The sequence below is a fragment of the Malaya genurostris genome, chromosome 3 (assembly GCF_030247185.1).
Source record: "Malaya genurostris strain Urasoe2022 chromosome 3, Malgen_1.1, whole genome shotgun sequence".
Lineage (NCBI taxonomy): Eukaryota > Metazoa > Arthropoda > Insecta > Diptera > Culicidae > Malaya > Malaya genurostris.
The window spans coordinates 13581904-13604909 of NC_080572.1; the positions used below are offsets into that span (position 1 = coordinate 13581904).

The 23006-nt window shown below is 36.2% G+C and overlaps 1 protein-coding gene across 1 annotated transcript; it reads left to right on the forward strand.

Moving 5' to 3' along the window:
- Positions 1 to 5438: 5438 nt before the first annotated feature.
- Positions 5439 to 22495, forward strand: LOC131436450 (uncharacterized). The gene is made up of 4 exons (XM_058605174.1): positions 5439 to 5492; positions 5549 to 5803; positions 21541 to 22211; positions 22337 to 22495. Exons 2-4 carry the CDS (start codon positions 5797 to 5799, stop codon positions 22457 to 22459), a joined length of 801 nt encoding a protein of 266 aa, XP_058461157.1. The 5' UTR covers positions 5439 to 5492; positions 5549 to 5796; the 3' UTR covers positions 22460 to 22495.
- Positions 22496 to 23006: the final 511 nt, after the last annotated feature.

Consider the following 23006-nt stretch of genomic DNA (forward strand, 5'->3'; position numbering starts at 1 on the left):
TATTTCTTTTTTAATAATAATAATAATAACTTCAAACTACAAGCCATTTCGCACCCTCTCATTCTGCTACTAACGCAGAAGGCGATAGCACCCAGTCGAAGCCGTTCTATTGACCAAATGTCATCATAGACGCTCGGGGAGGTATGAGATAGGAACTTATGAAGACTTAGTTAGCTCACCATTTGACGACCGGATAAAAATTCTGTCTTTCTCGCGAAATACTCGAATTTTCACCGCACTAAGACGATACAACGTGCTCATCCGTTGAGAAATTCACTAGAATACCATTATGATTTTGAAAAGATAAAATACCAAAGAAAAATACTGGATAATTTCATAAGTTGTGACTTATGAACCAGCACAATTTTGGTTTCATTGGCTTATGAAATTCATACCAATGACATATGCATTCCTTAGAACAACTTATGATTTTTATAACAGTCTACCTTGTGAAAATGTCATAATCATTCTTTATAAAAATGAAAAACAAAGACACCGTTGTTTTAAATTAGTACATTTTGCTTCAAAATTTTGTAGAAAGCGCACCATCTGAAGCGTGCAAAACACCTTTTCAAATTCGAAATTACAATTGTCAGAGTTCATCATTTACTATCCATGAAATAGGAAATCATTATCTGTTCAGACCAAATGAAAACTTTTTGTAGTAGGTAGGTATGATTTATGAAATCCATAAGTACGTCAATGAAATGATTTATGATTTCCATATTGGAAACTTGTAGCGAAATATCAAAAGTGTTTCTTATGGATTCCAATGGCTTTTTTGCGTCCATGTAGAACTACACACTCAAAATAATAATCATGTTATAGTTACGTGAAATGTTATGTGAATATTTTCCACCCTACTTTTCACGTAGGTTTTAATGGACTGGCATTTAAAAGTTGTTTAACGCATAATCCAGTAAGAGTTACGTGTTTCATAGGTAAAATGTAATGTACCGTTCATATCACATTTACCTATCAGTTCATATCATATTTAGATAATAGAGAATTAATATTTAATATTGGTTGAAGTCAAAAGGGAGATATATATGAAATGAAAAATACTATGAAAAATAAAACATTTATTTCAGAAAATTAGCATGGAATTGCAATGGCTGAAAATAAAAAGCAACTGATAACGTCGTGGGATCTCGAATCGACAAGCCGCCAGAAATCGTTTTTGTTGTCACTGCCATCCAACCGAAATCGAAGTCGACATCCGAGAACTCCCACAATTACATGAGTCCAGTGTCTCTAGCTTCCTACCGATTTTGAACCCGTGTTTCGGTGGACCAACGGCCTGTTTGAAGCATTCGGCAGGAGCGGGCACACTTCCGGGCTCACGCAGGCACTGGATCCAGTCGAACAAATGGAAACTTTTATATTGGAATGGTCCTGTCGATGTAGTAAAAAATTGTAATTAAATAACATTTCTCGCAAATATTTACACTACTTACACTTTGAGGATAACTGTTCGCCATTTTCAAAATCGAGTTTTTCACATCGGAAATTCACGTAGATTGTTTGACGTTTGGTCAATTCACGTAAACCGTATGTGATGACTCTATGCACTTTAGGAGGTGTTCGAATAACATTCATTTTCGTCACGTAAAATATTCAATTTGACATTTGAAACCATTTTACGTGATTTTTCAAGTAAATCGAACGTGAATTTTTATTTGAGTGCACTACTACCGACCACGATGGTAAATGGATAGGTGACGTGTTTGGTCTATATGTGAGTGCGGTTGTCATTTTTTTTTTGACAAAATAGGAAGATGTGGAAGATAGTTGATCTTAGTTCATTGTGCGAAATCTGTCGTTTATTCAGAATAGAGCATTAAACTTGGTTTGATACCATTTTTCAAATGTCTGGAAATAACAAATAAAGTTTCCGATATAAATAGTACTCGATCGCTATACAGTATAGTACTCGAGAAATAAACATTACACTGGTTTCTGTTTAAAAAAATGTTGATTCGAAAAAACCTAACCTTACCCAATTTCACACATTTCTGAAGATTTTCCATGTTTAATCGCAGTTTACACTAAAAAAAGTAGTGGTAATCACTTTGAAATCCATTTTCTTCTACTTCGAGTGTACTTTTATTGCTGCTATCTATTTGTACTCATGAATAAACGATAAAAATGTTGCAAATCACTACTACCGATATGAAAATTTCCGAAAGAATCATCCTTTTCTTGGTTCGCTTCATTTTTCATTGGCAGGTGTCGCTACCGGTAAATTAGCTTTGCGACAATGTGCCAATAGAGATCACAGAGATATTTTTATCATTGAACTGTCAACATTAGTTCCAATCTACTTGCTTACAATTGCCTAGTTGCTCGTTTTTCATCATCAGTAGGGAGTGTTGATACCAAATAATGAATATATGATAGTCAAAAGAAATGTAATACAATTTATAAATACTTACTGATACTTTACAAGCAAACAAACACAAACATTCATAAAGTCACTCGCACACAAACACAAACGCAAGCAGTGCCAGAATGTTTGTTATGTTTATTTCGTTGGCAGACCTTACGATTTTGATCTGTGCATCCGCGTGCGTCACAGAGACGAAAAATTGATCTCTGTGCTCTCATCCATTTTGTAAGAAGCAGAAGCCCGACGAAAATCCTTCGTTTGTTCGATACACTTTATCGTTGGTTTGATGGACGCAGAGGGGGGGCCCGGGCTCCTCCCGAAATCAAAAACAGATATATAATTATTTAGAAGGTCTAAGACATGTGTTGCAGAAATAACAAGACAGTGAACGTAAAGAAATGTAACACAATAACAGTTTCAGTGGAAAAGTTTAAAGTGTCTGTTAAAAACACCCGTAAAAAGCACACCGAGAATTAGGTACATAAGCAATCTTCATTAACATTATTTTTTATCTTTGGGCCCCTCCCGAAACGAAATCCTGGGTACGGGCCTGGATGGACGTCTAATAAATCGTGCAACGAGAGGCCGATTTAAGATTTTTTAAGAATTGTTGCGTTCAACAAATTCGGTAGTCTATTGATTATAATTTTTTAAAATGAGATTTTGGATCATCGTTGATCTTCCCCAGCAATCAAAAGTTCAAAAATTGAAAAACAATTTCGTGCTGCCTAAAAGTACACGTTTACTTATAAGTGAGACAACTTCGTCGTACAAAACAAGTTCCGCGTGGAATTTCTAACTACCAAAAACACGGGGAACGTTCGGAAACAAGTTGAGTTAATTTTCTCGTTGCTTAGAGGTTGAATATTGTATTTCTGGATCTTGGGATAGTTAAATTGAATTAAAAAATTAAAATTTTGGCTTATGTTTGCTTCACTTTTATCCGAGATATAATACCGTTTGGAACGTACCGTTACAATATGTTAGCTATTTTCATTCAAATAAGCCTACAGCTTTCTTTTTTTTTGCACCTTTATTTAAAAAATAAAAAAAAAAACATTTGAAGAACTGCCTGCCCAAGTAACAATTCGAATGCCTTATGATTCTGATAGTAATTTATAAGTTTTATGATTGATTCTGCAATCACTTACAACTGTAATAAGTGACTCTTTTGACAAGTAATATAACAGTTTTTAAAATTTGCATAAACTCTTTTACCCAGACTTACAACTAAACTTGAAATAGAATCTCTTGTTCTAGAATAAAACTATGCATATACTCTTTATATTGCTTTCAATCGTTCTTATTATTATTGTCAGTTTAATTCTTTCATAAATCTAGTTTTGTGTGTGTGTGTGTGTGTGTGTGTGTGTGTGTGTGTGTGTGTGTGTGTGTGTGTGTGTGTGTGTGTGTGTGTGTGTGTGTGTGTGTGTTCTTTAGATAACAGTTTCACTCAGAGAAAATTCGATGGTTTTAAAGTAAATTTATGCCACATTCGTTGCGGGCTATGTGATTTATTACTACTTGGGTCAGTGTAATTGCCATTTTGATGTTCTATACCGTAACATTTATTGACATCAAATACACTTCGAAATACAAAAACAAGGAAATATGATGGACTTTTATAAATCATTGTCATTGAACGTATGCACAAGTTTTGACGCAACAAAGCAGATTTAAAAATAATTTTAATAAATCGTGGAGACTATTGCCAAAACCGCATTTATTTCAAGGCGATTAGATATAATCCTATAATCCAATATCCTATTTTTTCTAGACATTCATTCTTTGCTTTATAAATCTTATGAAGAATGGTCCACTTGGCAGGAATATGCACTTATAGCGGTTTTTAGTAGACTTTCGTGGAGTTCAAAGTTTTAATCCATGATATATGATGTAGCATTGAAGACAGCAACAAGTATTTATGAATATTAATAATGTTACTTGGCATGGTTACCAGAGGAAATACAAAAACATAGTTCAGATACCGAATCAGTATAAAGTTTTTACCCCTCACGTGGCTCTTATAAATCATACACTCTTTTTCAAAAAAGAAAAGGATCTGAACTCGTAAAATCACCCATTTCAATTCAGATATTGATATTGTTTGTGCACCTTTCTACACTTCCAGAGATACATTGATATATAGGTGACGTGACCGACAAACCGAACATTTTTATCTGCTCAATTTTCTTGGATTAAGTTAGTTTGAAAGCTACTATTGAGTCATTGATCATGTTCGAAAATTAAATGACGGACACTCACTAGCGGCCCTTACACGAGTCATTAAAAATGTAATTACTAAAATATAATATCATTTTAATGAACGTGTAATGGTCAGTAATGACGAGATTTCTATCAAATTTGAAATACATCATTAAAATGACAAAAATAATGCTCGTGTAAGGGCCGCTTCTGTTCTGAAGATATAACGGCATAGGCGACGTAACCGACAAATTTTCTATTCGTTCAGTTTTTTCGGAAATGACTGAGCCGGCTTAGAAAATTTTAGGCTCGTTTGATTGGTATCATTGCGTCCTTAATCAAGTTTGGAGGTCAAGTGGTTTACACTTTTGGATATAACAATTGAGATATAATTGTATAAAGGCAACGCGCTTGAAGTATTATCGCTGATACTTTCGCAAGCGGGAATGTTACCGAAAAAGCGACATAAACGTTAAAGCATATTTTTGTGAATTGCTATAAATTATTGTATATATCTAAAACTGTTTAAAGAATGAGTCTAATGAACAAAAATGATATTTGAATTACTAGAGAAAGGCTTTATCACACCACTAGGAGGATTAAGATGCGTTATTTGTTCTCAGGGAATGAAAAATATAATGAAATGTGAATGTAAACCTCAGTTTCATATTATGTCGCAATAGAAATTTGTAATCTAACTCAAGTCTTTAATATGTAGTTTTGTTGATTCGGGAGAGTTTCAGTTTATACAAAATCAACTTCATCAAAGCCATTTCTTTTATTTTTTCCGGCTCTGATCTTGTATCTCCAGGACTGAGTGTTTAAAATCAAAGCAAACTATGCACACGTCGAAATACTTTTCCAAAACTTTTACAAAGTCCATGCAGTGAGGAAAACGGTCGGTCTCCATCATACTGCCGTGACGTGTTATTACAATTTATTCTATTTTACTAGGCTTTACATCTAATACATGGACCGGTAGCTGTTTTTCGCGTTCCCATCCGTAGCTCAAGCTGCTGCTTTAGCGTATATTAGTTCATTTGTTGCATTTCATTAACAGTCGTCAACACGGATCGTTCATACATTGTCTTTTGTCCCTACTATTTGGCCTATCATACTGTACCAGCAGGTGTTACTTTTTTTCCTCATGCATTGGAAATACGGTGTGTGTAGTAATTGGCGATATTTTCAAGAGGCGTAGTATGGAAGGTAAGTTCTTTAATCTTTATGAAATATTCTGTTGTTGAGTTATGAGACATTTAATATGCATACAGCTTTTAGATTATTAATATGGCTTAAGGCTACCAATAGTCATCTCATTAGTTGAGTCGCCACATTATTTTGCGGATTATTCGATTTTCAATCAACGAATTTTTATAAAATCAAGAAGCAATACCACAGGAAAAATAGTAGACTTTCTTACACAACTTAACAACAAATTAGAAATAACGATTGAATGGTTAAAAAGTTACAATTTTTTAAAAATCGGTTTTCCAAAAGACCAAAATCGTTCGCCCGTCAGTAAAGACATGTCACTTCGGTGTCCAATAAAAAAGTGTTTCGCAAATAGCATTAACATTACGTCTGCTTAGCGGTTCAAGTTGAACTGTTTAAGTTTGCACTAAGTAGTTCAGCTGCTCTGAACTGACGAGTCTAAGACGAAACGTAAAGAAAAGGAAAAAGAAAAACCTATTTTAATCCACCTAGTGGTGTAATGATGCCTTTCCGATCTTTCATATTCTCATATATAAATAAGTGAATTTTCGCCAAATAATTTTGTTTGATTCTAGAAAAACAAAAAGGGTTGTCCATCAACTAGTATAACCTGCAGAGTGAAACATTTCTCAGATCGGTAAAACCATATCTGAGAAAACGAAGTGAGTTCCACTATTGCAGGTACTTCCGAAACCGGGATCCGGTATAATTAATGCTCGTATCCGTACTGTATTTTACAGTATTGTACTGTATTTTTTACCCAAATACTGGGTACTGTATTTTGCCCTTAAATGTGCTGTATTTTAATTTGTACTGTATTATTACTGTGAAATGTACTGTATTTCTCAAACCAAAAATTAATACTGAATTTAAAATCTTTAACGCATCGAAAAATGTCTCAACCAAGACGAGAATATGCACTCAATCAAAATTATCATCAAAAATATCGGCTTCTCGAATAAATAAATAAAAGACGTATTGAGCTAGTTTTATATTCGATTAGTATCTAATAAGGAAAACAAGCCTAATGATAATGATATGCGAATACAACTGTGTGAAAAAAAAACCGCAAAAATGTTACCGCAGAGACGGGACTCGAACCCGTAGCTAACTCTTATCCAAGGAAATAGTTTTGACAATTAATCTACTCTGCATGTTAAACATACTAAAAATAGACTAATTGAAGACTGAAACAACTGGCAGATGGGTTGCTATAGAGAAATGATTACAAATGAACGCCGTGGCGCTCGAGCACAGCTGAACATGCTCGGTTCTTTTGTTCAATTGGGCTTCGAGTGTCTCACTTGTAGGATAATTTAATTGGCAAAACGATTTCCGGGTTCGAGTCCCGTCTATGCGGTAGCTTTTTCGCGATTTTCATAACATAATTGTATTTGCATGTCGTTTTGTCCATCTGTGTTGCTCGTGAGATGCTGATCAAATTTATTTGCTTTCGTTTTTTATTCACTATTTTCAGAAAAATGCGTACTGTAAAATGTACTGTTTTTTTAAAGTCAATATGCTGTATTTTCTTGATTTTTATGCCAAATGTACTGTTTTTCGTCAAAATAAATATACGAGCATTAGGTATAATCGAAGTCGGTTCGAGAAAAGTGACTGGAATCCATTTGTTTGGCCGTCTACTGACAATGATTATCGATTGGAATAGTTTTGAATGTTACATACTTACATATATACATACATACATACACACACGCACACACGCACACACATACAGACATTTTGCGCATTTGACGAACTGAGTCGAATGGTATGACACTCGGCCCTCCGGGCCTCGGTTCAGAAGTCGGTTTTACAGTGATTGCATAACCTTTCTATATGAGAAAGGCAAAAAGAATAAAAAACCGGTTTATATCTACCTAGTGGTATAATGATGCCTTTCTCATATCTCTCGCATTTTCATATGTAAATGCGTGGTATTCTTCAAATTAATTTTCTTTGATTCATGAAAAACAAACAGGTCCAGAGACTAGTACAACCTACAGAGTGAAGCAGTACTCAGGTCGGTTAGGCCATCTCCGGTCGTTTGATCGAAAACCGAGAACAAGGAAAGCCAAATTAATGTTTGGCCGTCTATTGACAATGACTACCGATTGGAATATTTCTGAGGCAAGTTTAGAAATTATTTTACGTTTTATTTTTGGTGGTTCTAGAATCGGTAACCGAGAACCATGATAGTCGGAATCGTTTTGTTTGACTGTCTATTGACAATAGCTACTGATTGGGATATTTTCGAGGCCAATTAGAATTTTTCTACGTGTTTGGTTTTGCCGCTTTAGATGACGGTATCAAATTTTTAACAAACTTCACCCTGTAATTCCGGAACCGGAAATTGGATCCGCATGCAATTTTGTAATTTTGTATGGGACCATGAGGCCTTTTTGGATGGAACACAACTGTACCAAATATTCGAATATTGTTTTCTTATGAAGTTTCTGTTATACATTATGTTCACATGATGTAACTGGTTGCAAAAAAGATTGCGAAGAGCTCAAAGAATACAGCGAAATAAAGAATATAGCAATATAGTCTCGAGGAACACCGTTTACTATCAACGGGAGAAACATTCGTCTTGAAAAAATTACTTTATAACCCTAGTGCATGTTATTAGTGAATATCCTTGCATTCAGAATAACATCGATTAAATTCTACTTCTAAAAACAATCACGAAATTTCTCTTTACTGAAATTAAAGCTCAGCTTAGATTGAGACTAGCAATAAACGTCAGAACAATGGTATTGATTGCACCTAAAAACGTATTTAAATTGAGTTTTAATTGGATTTTATTGAAATAATGTTTTCAGAATAGCTTATTATTATAATTATTGAATCGTTTAGCATTACTATAGAGTGATTGCACGGGTTTTTACCTTATGAAACGAGGGATATGAATAAATTTTGGAATTTTCGATCAACAATCAATTGATTGTGAAAATAACAGTTTCAGTACCTTCGTTTCAGCCGAATATCGTAATTCCTCAAGTGTACATAAATAACCCACGTTTTGATACTATCTGAGCCAATGTGCACTGACTAAAATACAATGAAGGAGGGGGTTGTATGCTAAGGACGTTACTTGTCACGCGATCACTATCATATAATGTCATTGAGATTCCGTTTTCGTTTTCAAACCACAACGTTTATATGCTACCGTTAAAGAGAGTTCTTGTCACGAACAAACTTTCTAAAATGTTTTCTGAACGTTTGGCCTTACACAAGTTGTCCGATAGAATTATTTTTTTCCAGATTTCGAGTTACTTTAATTAGAGTTTTCGATATAATTAAACGACTCTAAATGTCAAAGTATGTTGTCTACAAGGCCAAGGACACCCTGCTTCACGGTACTTACCACTCAATGAACAATTCCTTTTATTACTCCCCTCCTACTCAACTAGTAGCAGGTATTCTGTGACAATGCCTAACTCCGGTACAGCTGATTATATAACTTGACCTTCCAAGCAATGAACTTTGAATTCAACTGAATAAATCTTTATGGTTTAGTTTAGCCATTACTTATGGGTATTATGACTACTGTCATCGTTAGTTATAACCGTTATCACGATAATCAAATATGTAACATATAGCACATTGTCCTGAATATGGTCACTTTAAGAGAAACATTTCAAGCAGAGACGTGCGTCACTATTTTCCCTTTTTTGTCGTGAATACGACTTACTTTACTAGGCGCCTTCTTAAAATTTACCCCGTGGAAGGATGTGTTTCCTTGAGCCACAGAAGTATACATCTGTTTGGCTGGTAAAAGGTGCATTTAAATTTATACAGTCGCACCGCATATATATATATATATATATATATATATATATATATATATATATATATATATATATATATATATATATATATATATATATATATATATATATATATATATATATATATATATATATATATATATATATATATATATCAAGTAGCAAAAAAACTTGTTATAGTTGGCATTACTCTTTGTGAAACCAACTAAAAACCAACTAAAAAAAACTAAATGGATTTAGTCAGGCCCGTACCCAGGATTTCGTTCCGGGAGGGGCCCAAAGATAGAAAAAACAATGTTACTGAAGATTGCAGATGTACCTAATTCTCGGTGTGCCTTTTACGGGTGTTTTTAACAAGCACTTTAAACTCTTCCACAGGAACTTTTATTGTATTACATTTCTTTACGTTTAGTGTCTTGTTATTTCTGTAACACATGTGTGCGACCTTCTAAATAATTATATATCTGTTTTTAATTCCGGGACCCCCTCTGGGTACGTGGCTCGAGTTAGTTCCACATTCAATTTTTCAACTGACAGTATGACAAGATTATTTAAGCAGTTTCAATTCCGGTTTCCACTTCGCATAATCGTTGCGAGAAAAGTTTATAAAAACAATACTAGAACAATGTTTGCTATATATATATATATATATATATATATATATATATATATATATATATATATATATATATATATATATATATATATATATATATATATATATATATATATATATATATATATATATATATATATATATATATATATATGCATTTGGTTATGCATTAAAATGAAAAAGGCAGAACAAAAAGTTAGAATAACGTCTACCACTCAGCAAATCATCAAATTATTAAATCACTCAATCAATAAACGGACTATGCTATACAAGTGTTAACTTCAAAACAAAAAGATTTTACATGAATTTATCTTTCACTTGAGTGCTAATTAGGTGTCATTGTTAAGGATGATTTCTGTAATGGATCGAGACTGTTTTTAGTATTTTTGAGAAGAACATCAAATTTTGAAGATCAGGAAGAAGCTAGAAATAAAGCGGGGTCTTAGTTCCATAACCGAGTGCAGATCGTAAATATATTTATTCGCCATCCACATAGTGTTAATTTTTCCAATTCAAACTTTTGGTTGGAGGTCGATTTAATAGTCGATGTGACAGCAGTGAACCATTATTTGTAATATTTGCTGTTCCTGGTACATTGACTGTTCATTTTCATCTCGCTGTAACAGAAATATTATACTCTTTGCACGTAATTTTCCCCCTAATATAGTTTTACAGGTCATCGCGATTCATTGGTTGTAGGCCGAGAAACCGTAAAATGAAGTGATTGCTTTATTTAAATGAATGCAATGCAATGGCCAAAAATATCTCATTTGATACTTACTTTCTAATAGAAAGTTGACCCTGTGGTTGTCACGTTGCGTAGCATCGATTAATCACGACTTTGTAATGGCACCAGACTAGCGCTGAAACACTCTGAAAGGGAAGAAAAAATGTTTTTTTTTCCTTCTGGTGATTTTCAACGATTTGATTTTTGGTTTTAAATGCCCTATTGCGTCTTCGATTGTCTATAGTCAAATCGACTTTCTTTTCACTGTACTACAAGTGAAAACCTCGCTGTGTGACAACGTGGAGTCGCCAAAGTACGGACGAAAATCCTTTCTTTCTCGCGAAATGCTCAAATTTTCACCGCACTAACACAATACAACGTCTTAACTCGTTGAGGGTTTCACCAGAAGATTCTTCTTCTTCTTTCAATCTCGTGAACTTATAGAAATAGCTTAGTATTCAATAGAAGAAAACATAAACAAAATCACTTGCTACACGGTTAAATTGTAGTGATGTGTGATGTGAAGTGAAGCCACCATCAGTTCAAGGACTTGCCAGTGGATGCGGGTAGACTTACAGTAGATCCGATATGACTCATCCATTCACCTTCTTACTATAGCTGTTACCGAAACAAAAAGGGTTGGGCGGATATGTAAGTAGAGTCACTTACTCGTATTCCGCGGGAATAAAAGATGCTCTTCCAACCATAATATCCAGTGCATGGATGAAGCATATCGCTATACATGCTTGAATTTCTCTCGATGACATTTCTGAGAATCAAAGGTTAGCACGCTGCTGTGGGGATCCTCTCTGAAGCAACAAACGGTCGCTTATTCTCGTTTCGCGATCCGATTCTATACAGGCAGTTGATAATTGCGATAGAATCATTTTACTACTGCCGCTCATTCTAACTATGTGCATATAACCTTTGCATAAGTTGTGTCTATGAAAATGTCTATGAATGCTCCACACAAGGGTTTTGAAATATTGCAACCTAGTATGAGAATCATCAAGTTGAATCATCGATTCGATTTTCTGCGATAATTGTCAACTTGCGATTCTCTCTTGGGAAATTCCACACAGCAACGATCATTATCAGACAGTAATTTTTTTAAGGGCGTGAAATACTCAGAGTATGAAGTGGAGCGAAGAAATGTAGCAAAATTCTCTCACGGTTCATGCATTGAGAGGCTCGAGTTCTTGTAGCATCTTCTACCGGATTGAAAATGTTGTATACAATATAGATACCAATATAGCAGCTTCTGTCAAATTTTCGGAAATCACCAACACTGTTTATAATAATAAAAATAAATATAATAATGAAAAAAAATATAATATAGTACAATGAAATATATAATAAATAATAGAATGAATAAAATGATATGTTGCGATATGCTATGATATCATATTACTTGAATTTATATGTCATTTCTCATCCTCTCATTCTACCATCAACGCATTCCATCGACCAATTGTCACCACAGACACATGAAACAGGAACCAGTAAGGACCAAGCTCACCTTGTGACGACCTTGATATTTATTTAAAAGATTACTTTAAAAATGATAACTTATAAGGAAACAAATTTATATTTTGCGCAGAGGTACGTAGTACTACTCATAATAAACCCTATAATATAATATAATACAATATAGTATAATACAATATAATATGATATAATGCAATGCAGTATAATATCATACAACATATTATATAATAACATAAGATAATGTAAGACGATAATATATTAAATAATATGCTATGATACAATGTCGCATGTTAATGTTGCAGTGTAAGTTACGCTCTTCTAATAATAATAATAATAATAATAATAATAATAATAATAATAATAATGATAATAATAAAAATAATAATAATTATGAGTCAATTCGAACCCTCTCATTCTGCTACTAACGCAGAAGGCGATAGCACCCAGTCGACACCGTTCTATTGACCAAATGTCATCATAGACACACGGGGAGGCATGAGATAGGAACTTGTGAGGACTTAGTTATCTCACCATTTGACGACCACTTGTTACACGGTTAAATTGTAGTTTTCATTTATGCGTATTATCTTACTCATTTCCGACAAAACTGGAAAACACAAATATAATGGGTAAATATCCTTTTCTCAATAATGGGTAAAGCGAATATGTGTCGAAAAATGGGTGAGTTTGGACCCACTTTCAAATGAGGAAACGAACGAAACGAAACGAAGTGAAACTGGACAGAAAATTATCCATTTTTTAAATAATTGAGAAATCAAACATGATGTATTTTTCGGATTGCTTAGGGAAAAGAAAAATTGGAACTATTTATTTAAATATTTACGTATTTTTGCACTAACTTTTCTCGGAGATGGCTAAATCGATGATCACAAACTTAGATTCAAATGAAAGGTCCTGTGGTTCCATACGTAATACCTGAATTTCATCCGGATCCGACTTCCGGATCCGGAAATATAGGGTAAAGTGTGTTAAAAATTTTATACCATCACTGAAAAGGGTGAAAACCCGTAAAAAAATTCTAAATCGACCTCAAATCTTCTCCAATTAATAGTTTTTATCAGTAAACGGTCAAACAAACCAATTTTGGTTATTCTTTCAGGAATCGAAGAAAATTATTTTGAATAATACCACAGTATTATATATGATAGTATGATTGATATGAAAAAGGCATCATTACACCACTAGGTGGATTAAAACAGGTTTTTTTTGGTATAATTTGGCCCATTTATTTCGTTGAACAACAATATTGATGGTAGTAGTATTTCACTCAATTTTACATGTCGAAAAGTAGCTTCTGACAGTTCGTATTGAAGTGGAAAGCCCATTTGAAAACTTCACACATTCAATTCAAGAAGACGAAGAGACGAAGTTCGACGGGTTAGCTATTATTTTAATAAAATGAGAGTAAGCACGGCCTGTTTTTCGAATTTAACGAATTTTCACTTATTTGCTTTACACAGGTTTTTCAAAAAAGTTCATACTAGCTTGTTCTCAGCGGATATATTCTTTCGTGGAGAACGTTCGCTCTAGCTTGAAATGTCTGCTCATAAGTATCATCAATATACATGTTGCTTTATTCGTTGATTGAATCGAATGGTACATTACCTCTAAGCAATGAGCACGTAGAGTAGGCTGTTTCCGTTTCCGTGTTTAGTTTTGCGGTCTGTAACAAGCGATTATTTATTGCAACATCAGTTTGTTATCCATTTTTCATTGAACCTTCTTGAGAACGATTAATAAGGTAGGGGCGGCAGGGAGAAAAATGGATTCAACGATGGAAAAAAAATGAGTTACATAGAAAAGTTTGTTAACGGGTTTGGATGACTTTTTTATGGTGCGCCCGTGGGCGGGAAGTTCGTTAAAGCTTATTACAAATCCCAAAACCCAATATCGAAGAAAATCCAATTCCCATCCGCTGGTTGGATTCCGTTTCAGTTTCAGTGTTACACTTGAAGACGACAGATCGCAGCTTTAGCGCATGTGATTGATTGCTTTGAGACTGGATTCTATTTAGTAGTACGTACTATCGAAAGGAAAGTGTGAAATGGTCGAAAATTCTGAGTTCCGTCGATTGTTTGAAAGAGAATCCAGGAAGGAATATCAGTTAATTTTGGTGAGATGTAATATATTTGGTAAGAATATAAATAATTCAAAACAATTAGAAAATGGAAGCTGGAAATGCATGGTTTTTTTTCTCTATCTGATGAAATCTGTATTTAATGAGATAGTGTATTATTTATTTATTTATTTATTTATTTTGGAGCAGGGAAAAGCCCGATGGAGATGAAATTTGGAAATCTCTGTCTCCAGCAATCATAAAACCTTCTCATTATTTGTATCAACAGATTACAATGATCCAACAGATACATTTGGACTTAACGCTAACAATTGAAACTAACAATGAAAACTAACAATTAAAGCTAAATCTATAATCCTATAACTAGTTGATGACTAGACTAGACTAGACCGCTCTCTGCAAGCCCAACACGCCGGAGATGTGCGTTGAAAGTGTAGTGATTTGACATGAGCCGCGACATAACACGAATGAAATTGCGACTCACGTTCATCCCCCTGAACCAAGGTTTCGTCGATAACCTAGGGATAATGGAATGTAGCCATCGTCCCAGTTGCTCCATGAAGCTTGCCAACTATCGAGAGTTTTCTTACGAGAGATACTGAAAAATTCATTGAAGCAGATTGGTATTTCATGAATATCACCTTCTAATGCGCCCACCTTAGCCAATGAGTCTGCCTTTTCATTTCTCGGATTGGAACAATGCGATGGGACCCAGACTAACGATATTGAATAAAACCGTTCAGATAAAGTTCACAAGTGTTCCCGTATTTTCCCCAGGAAATATGGGGTATACTTTCTTGGCTTCATTGCCCGGAGAGCTTCTATTGAGCTTAGACTGTCCGTGACAATGAAGTAATGGTCTTTGGGCAAGGTTTCAATGATCTCGAGGGTGTACTGAATAGCAGCTAATTCTGCGACGTAAACTGAAGCCGGATCACTGAGTTTGTAAGAAGCGGTGATGTTTTGATTGAAGATGCCGAAGCCTGTGGACCTGTCGATGTTTGATCCATCAGTGTAAAACACCTTTTCACAGTTGACTGTTCTAAATTTATTATAAAATATATTAGGGGCCACTCGAGGGTGTACGTGTTCTGGAATTCCACGAATCTCTTCTCTCATGGATATGTCGAAAAACACAGTACAATCAGAAGTATCCAAGAAATGAGCACGGTTGGAAACAAACGAAGAAGGATTAATATTCTGAGCCATGTAATCAAAATACAAGGACATAAAACGGGTCTGAGAATTGGGCTCGACAAGCTTTTCGAAGTTTTCAATCACCATCGGATTCAAGATGTCGCATAGGATTAGCAATCGATATGAGAGATCCCACAATCGATTTTTCAACGGTAAGACACCCGCGAGTACTTCGAGACTCATCGTATGAGTCGACTGCATGCAACCTAAGGCAATACGTAAACAACGATACTGAATTCTTTCCAGTTTAATGAAATGGGTGTTCGCGGCGGATCGGAAGCAGAAGCATCCATATTCCATTACGGACAATATAGTTGTTTTGTACAGCCTGATCAGTTCTGCTAGGTGGGCCCATCAAGTTCCGGTTATTGTGCGAAGAAAATTGATTCTTTGCTGACATTTTTGTTTCAGATACCTAATGTGACATCCCCAGGTGCCTTTGGATTCGAATCAAACCCGAGATATTTGAATGTGAAGACCTGAGCTATGGTTTCACCCCTTAGTTGAAACTGTAGTTGTGCTGGTTCTCGCTTCCTTGAAAATACAACCAGCTTAGTTTTCTCCGTAGAGAACTCGATACCCATTTGAAGAGCCCATGTCGACAAGATGTCGAGGGTATCTTGCAATGGTCCTTGGAGATCGGCAGCTTTGGGTCCTATAATAGACACAACGCTGTCGTCGGCAAGTTGTCTTAGCGTGCAAGATGTGTTGATACATTCATCAATGTTGTTTACGTATAAATTGTATAAAAGGGGACTTAAGCATGAGCCCTGTGCTAAGTTATTGTTTATCTGATTGTTGCTATTTGGAGTCAATTCAAACTAAATAGGTCCTACGTATGGAATGTTGGATAAAACTGATGCTTTTGGTTGTTTAGAAATTGTCATCGGTACCTGTGTACCGCTGGAGTACGTTCAAATTTGATTGCGTCGGAATAATATAGTGTTGCAGGACAGGAGTCGTTTGGTTGTTTTGTGCGGTATATCCGATGACATTTGATCCATTGTCACAGTGAATAGGAATGAAGGGTCTGCTAGCGGTTGAAAATTTGGTCTACTTAAGCGGGTGGTTGGGAGTACTGGTGGCAGTGTTGAAGAAGTCAGTGGTGGGCATGGAGCGGTACTGGTATTGCAGATATTGGTGGTTGCAGTAAGTGGTGGGGATGGAGGAACAGTGCCGGTGTCTATGGTGCTAGTGGCGATATCTATTGGCTTAAGTTCATCAGCAGCAATAGTAGTTGGAATATCGGTCTCTGAAACTTTCTGAAACAAGCGGAACTATAGTGTTTGAAACAGAATCGTTAAATACTGGAACGTCGACTTTCTGGATCTTGTCAGGTTGCCCAAGGGAGGGTCGGCCCGTGCTGCTTGTACGAGGTCGATTGTGGTTGTCGTCGAGTATCAATTCAAAAAGGTTGATCAGATTGAGTTGTAGATCGTCAAGACGTTCAAGAAACGGAGCGCTGTCGTTGATAGAACGTTTGATCACGCAGCGCAAAACGGTAATTGTAACAGGGACTTGCATAAGAATTAGAATACATGCGACAAAAAACATTGTATCCGTTAGGGTACTAATCAACTTCAAGGCAGAAGTAGTACGTTGAAGTATCAGCTGCATAGTTTCATCTGCATTCCTCATTGACGATTCCCGGCATTGGGAACATAACCAATAAACTCCAGGAGAATCCCGAATGGTTTTTACGAGTGAGTTGTTTACATCGACGCACTTCACGTGAAAGCTTTTGCAACAGTAACGGCAAACAATTTTGGCTCTTCGCAAACCAGAAGTACCAAAACAAATACTATCATCACATTTGATTCTAGTCATTTTAATGAACGGCAATCAGATGTCAAATGCGTGAGTGATTTGAGAGTAGACGTGAGTGTTGATAACTTCGATATGAGTGGCAAAGGTAGCTACTTTAGTTTGCGAAACGACGAAATATGTTCGATTAACAGTTTAACAGACGTTCCATAGAACAGATGCTAGCTTGACGCGACAGAAAAACTGAGGTCTAGGCGAATATTTCACACTGTTCCGGTTGATATTCCAGAGCGAAAAAAATAGCACTTGAATTGACTTGGTATACACTGAACCAAAAAAAAAAAAGGTTGAATGATTGATATCCCTGACAATTGGCTGTTGTTTGTTGATTGCACAAAAGACAAAACGCTCTAATAAAAATGATGAGGAATCGTAAAAACTTTTTTTTTGTTGTGGACCGTTTTTCGAGTTATCTTACTCACCAATTACCTAAGGTCTAACAGATAAATGAATTATTTTGGAGTCATTCGGTGCACTAAGACAGTAATACTGAAAATAAAGAAACATTTATATTAGTACATTCCCGAGTAAAATTAAAATGTTTGTCGCGGCTTCCTTTCTTACTTAACCATCCGATTGGCGATTCGTCTAACTCAGGTAATTGCTAACGAATGATTTATCATATAACTATTTTGTAACTCCCTCTCGTTACCGCCCGCTCAGTCACACAATACTCTGCCCAGTCCCAGGGTCGGCACAATCCTCGCCGAGGTTTCTCAGTATGAAAGGGGGAAAATCACTTTTGTATTACTCCTAACAATCGTTTATTCGGCGCTTTGTCCTTATGGTCCCTAACGTCCCTAATACCCTACTAATTTACAATTTGTTTGATACACTTACGTTTTAAATGAAAATGTGTCGAGTGTAGGGCCCGTTGCGCACCTCCGGCTGCTATCAGATTCGGTCCTGGGTCGTACGGTTGCGTTGTTCTGGAACTCGAATGCTCCCCACTTATCGTCGCCGTATAGTTGCAGTGGATGAACCGGGAACTCGGGTGCTTCCGACAGTTCGTTCCGCTGGGTCGAAATGGCTTACGGGTCTCCGAAGAAACGCTGGACACGTGTTGGTTGTGGTGAGTTTTTGGGTTAGCCACCGATTCGTTGCTCACACGATGACAACTTTCCCGTTTCTTGAGAATTGCTTCCAGCACGGCCAAACCGAATTGTTTTGATGGTTCCACTCCGATAGAGTCTCCAATAATTGTTCATTAGTTCAATGGTTGCTTGAACGTTATCTTTTAGCCATTGTAAAAAATACATTCGCTCTATTCGCTGTTGTAAGACCAAGTGAAGTCTTTCCCTGTACCCGAGTTCCCCGGAACCTTGATACCGAGTTCGCCTTCGTACGATTGTCGTTACCGTTACCAATTTCAGTTCAGTGGACGTCGAATGACTGGTGTCTATAGGTGATTGTGGCGTGTAGGGTTGTGTAAACTGAATATAATGCCTAACGTGAGTAGAGCTAGCCTATTGTACTTGAGAACGTTTATATTTCATTCTAAGGGTTTTAACACTGTTTTTCTATAGAGATTTTACCCCATATTTATGTAAATTATTTCCTGGGACTAAGATAATGCAGTATGTACAGGCGAAAAGTGAACGGAAGGTCACAATTTTATACCTACAAATGTCGAATGAAGCAAATCAAAGTCTGGACAATGAAGCAAATCAAATTCATTCCTTTTGTGGAATTTGGCCTTTCTATTTCAACAGACTTTGCAACCAATTTATAGCGTATAGAAGCATTACATGGCTAGTACTCTATTCTACTGTCACTAAAAATCCTTTTAGGTCGGGGCTCGAACATACGACAACTGACTCATAAAGACCAGCACGCTTTGCGTTGAACAGCCAACTCGGGTATAAAAAAGTTTAAATGAACTTTCATTTGGATAGAATAGAATTGATAACAGGCGCACATGAATTGCGTTTCTAATTTCCAAGTTTAAGAACTTCATTGATAAATTACAAACCAAGCAAAGAAGATTGTTTTTCTTTTTCGGCATCGCAGTTCTACTGTTGTTAGTTTCGCAATATTTTTCATAACCACATGCAATCATATCATATGGAAATCTAACAGATCGGCTGACAAGTTCTTATCGTTTCTATGAGAGGGCGCCACTAGAATTAAATCCATACCATTTTCAGTTAGTACCAACCTTCAAAAGATACGTGTATAAATTTGACAGCTGTCTGATTATTAGTTTGTGAGATATTGCATTTTGAGTGAAGCTACTTTTGTTATTGTAAAAAAAATGAAAAAAAAGGATTTTCGTGTGTTGATGAAACACTACTTTTTGATGAAAAAAAGTGCCGCCGATACCAAAAAATGGCTTGATGAGTGTTATCCAGACTCTGCACCGGGCGAAGCAACAATTCGTAAGTGGTCATTTCGTACTGGTCATATGAGCACCGAAGACGATGAACGCAGTGGACGTCCAAAAGAGGCTGTTACCGATGAAAGCGTGAAAAAAATCCACAAAATGATATTCAATGACCGTAAAGTGAAGTTGATCGAGATAGCTGACACCCTAAAGATATCAAAGGAACGTGTTGGACATATTATTCACGAATATTTGGATATGAGAAAGCTTTGTGCAAAATGGGTGCCGCGTGAGCTCACAATCGATCAAAAACAACAACGAATTGATGATTCTGAGCAGTGTTTGGAGCTGTTATATCGAAATAAAACCGATTTTTTTCGTCGATATATAACAATGGACGAAACAGGGCTCCATCACTTCATTCCGGAGTCCAATCGACAGTCAGCTGAGTGGACTGCACGCGATGAACCGAACCCAAAGCGTGGAAAGACTCAACAATCGGCCGGTAAGGTTATGGCGTCTGTATTTTGGGATTCGCATGGTATAATTTTCATCGACTACCTTCAAAAGGGAAAAACCATCAACAGTGACTATTATATAGCGTTATTAGAGCGTTTGAAGGACGAAATTTCAAAAAAACGGCCTCATTTGAAGAAGAAAAAAGTTTTGTTTCATCAAGACAATGCACCGTGTCACAAGTCGATGAAAACCATGCTGAAATTGAACGAATTGGGCTTCGAATAGCTCCCTCATCCACCGTATTCTCCAGATTTGGCCCCCAGTGACTTTTTCCTGTTCTCAGACCTCAAGAGAATGCTCGCTGGTAAAAAATTTAGAAGCAATGAAGAGGTAATCGCTGAAACTGAGGCCTATTTTGTGGCAAAGGACAAATCGTACTACAAAAATGGTATCGAAAAGTTGGAAGATCGCTATAATCGCTGTATCGCCTCTGATGGCAATTATGTTGAATAATAAAAACGAATTTTGGCAAAAAAATGTGTGTTTCTATTAAACGATACGAACTTTGCAGCCGAACTGTTACGTTATGAAATAGATGAATCTCAAGGATGTCAATATTAATGATTACATGAAAATGAAATACCTAACTAGGTCGACAATTCCTAATTCGAAGATTTACAGCTCCGTTGTTTTATTCTACATGCTTTGTTAGGTTACAACTTCTTAAACAAAATTATTCTATGACTAAGAGTAGCTTTTTCCTCCAACGACGATTTCAGCAAGTTTTAACATTTGAGCTGAATGTAAAAGATAATTGCAACTTAGTTTGAAAAACCCGTTTAAGTATTTTGGAACGTACAAACCGAATAAAAACATTGAATGAAAAAGCCGGACCCGGAATTTGCATGCAGAAATCATGTAAAAACATCTTTTTTGCAAGAATCGGACTAAAAATGGAATGCAAAAACCGGACAGAAATTTAGACAAAACCAAATTCTATACACATTAATCCGCATCCGTTCCTCAAAAATTGTAACACAAAGGTTCTAATGTATCTTGTTGTTTTTGGTTGATTTTGTGAAACTAGAGCATCATTTTTTAAATGTTATTTTGAAGTTGAGATTTGTATCAATTTGATACAAAGAACCGATTCGGGTTAATATAAATACGCAATCAAGATTCTTCAAACCTTCTGAAACTTACAGGTTTTGACTACGTCATCAAACGACCTCAACAGGCAAAAGTATGTTTTGGATCCACTATACAGCGGGACGCCGTTCCACTGACGGGTCCAGCAAAAAGTTCTATCATGCGTCGTACAACAAATGAACTGACCGGAGAAAATTTATCACCTGGAACATACGACATTACCTACTACGATCATCATTCGCATCCAATTCTCAAATCTGGGCACAGTATTCGTGGTCGAGGGTCATTGTCGGCCACTTCCGTTCGTTTTAAACATGATGAAGTATGTCACCTTTCCGCAGCAGGAGATTATCACGTGATTACAAAACCACTGACTAAACCCTGTTGGAGTCCATTTGGAGCGACAGTGCCGCGATGGATGGAAACAGAATATCCGGCTGTTCCAGGACCGGGAACATACACACAGAAGAAACGCAAAGAAATTCGGATGTACTCGTTTGGTGGCAGAATAAAAATTATACCAGCAGCAATTACTACTTGTAAAACAGAAAACTTTGATAAATGCTATCGTTGTGATCAGAAACCAGAAATCGACTACTGGAAGAATGAGAAAACTGAAAAGAGCTTGTGTCGAGCCTGCATGCAAAAGGAAATTAATTTAACAAAGATCCATTCCAAAACAAAATCAGTTATGCTCAAGCAATTGGATGTCCTAAAAGAGTTTCGGGTAAGTTAAAAAGCTTAGAGTTTTATTAGATATCGTTTATTTTAACTCGGTTTTAACTATTTAGTCGTTCACCGGGGTTGGAGTTTGACTATAGAAACACCTAAAACCTATTTCTATGATTTCAGCGCATACGTCACTGTGCCTACTATCACACTCATGATAAAACCACGGCGGCCGTTCAGTTTAGAAGTAATCGTGATTTGAAGCAGAAGTTCCGAGTAGAAAATTATCTGTCGATGTATGAATAAACCTTAACATCATTTTTTCATCAAGAACTAAACATGTTTTCTTTCAAAATTGTCGAAAAGTTTTAGATATAAAAAAATAAGTGAAACTTTAAAAACTTAGTGAAATGATAAAAAATGACTAAAATTTTTACCTGTTAAGAACAAGGGTGGCAAAAACTCGCTCATGAAATTCGATTTTTTCTATTCATCAGCTCACCTCATGATTTACGATGCAATCACTAAAATGGTAAAGATGAAACTCATCGCTGATCTAAACAAACACACTCACCTATACAGAGCACCGCTGACATCAAATTGTGAGTCCGTTGGGGGATTGTGATTGTCTGGGCGGACGGCCCGCTCTCGTCTCCGACCGGCTCTCAGGGTAGGGTTCGGGGGAGCACCGCTGGTCATCCGGTGGTGTAGAGGTGGGATTAGGGGGATTTAATGGTGAAGTTAAAAGGCTGGTTGTTGGTTAAGAGCTGGGTAAGGTCCCCGGTGAACGACGTAAAATAAATGATATAAAAAAGCTGGGTAAGGGGTTCCTAAGATCTAGTTCTGTGCTTTT

Bases quoted from the DNA above. Each gene is read 5' to 3' on its own strand.
- LOC131436450 (XM_058605174.1), top strand. The intron at 22,212-22,336 runs GTAAGTTAAAAA...CTATGATTTCAG, and splicing joins ATGTCCTAAAAGAGTTTCGG to CGCATACGTCACTGTGCCTA.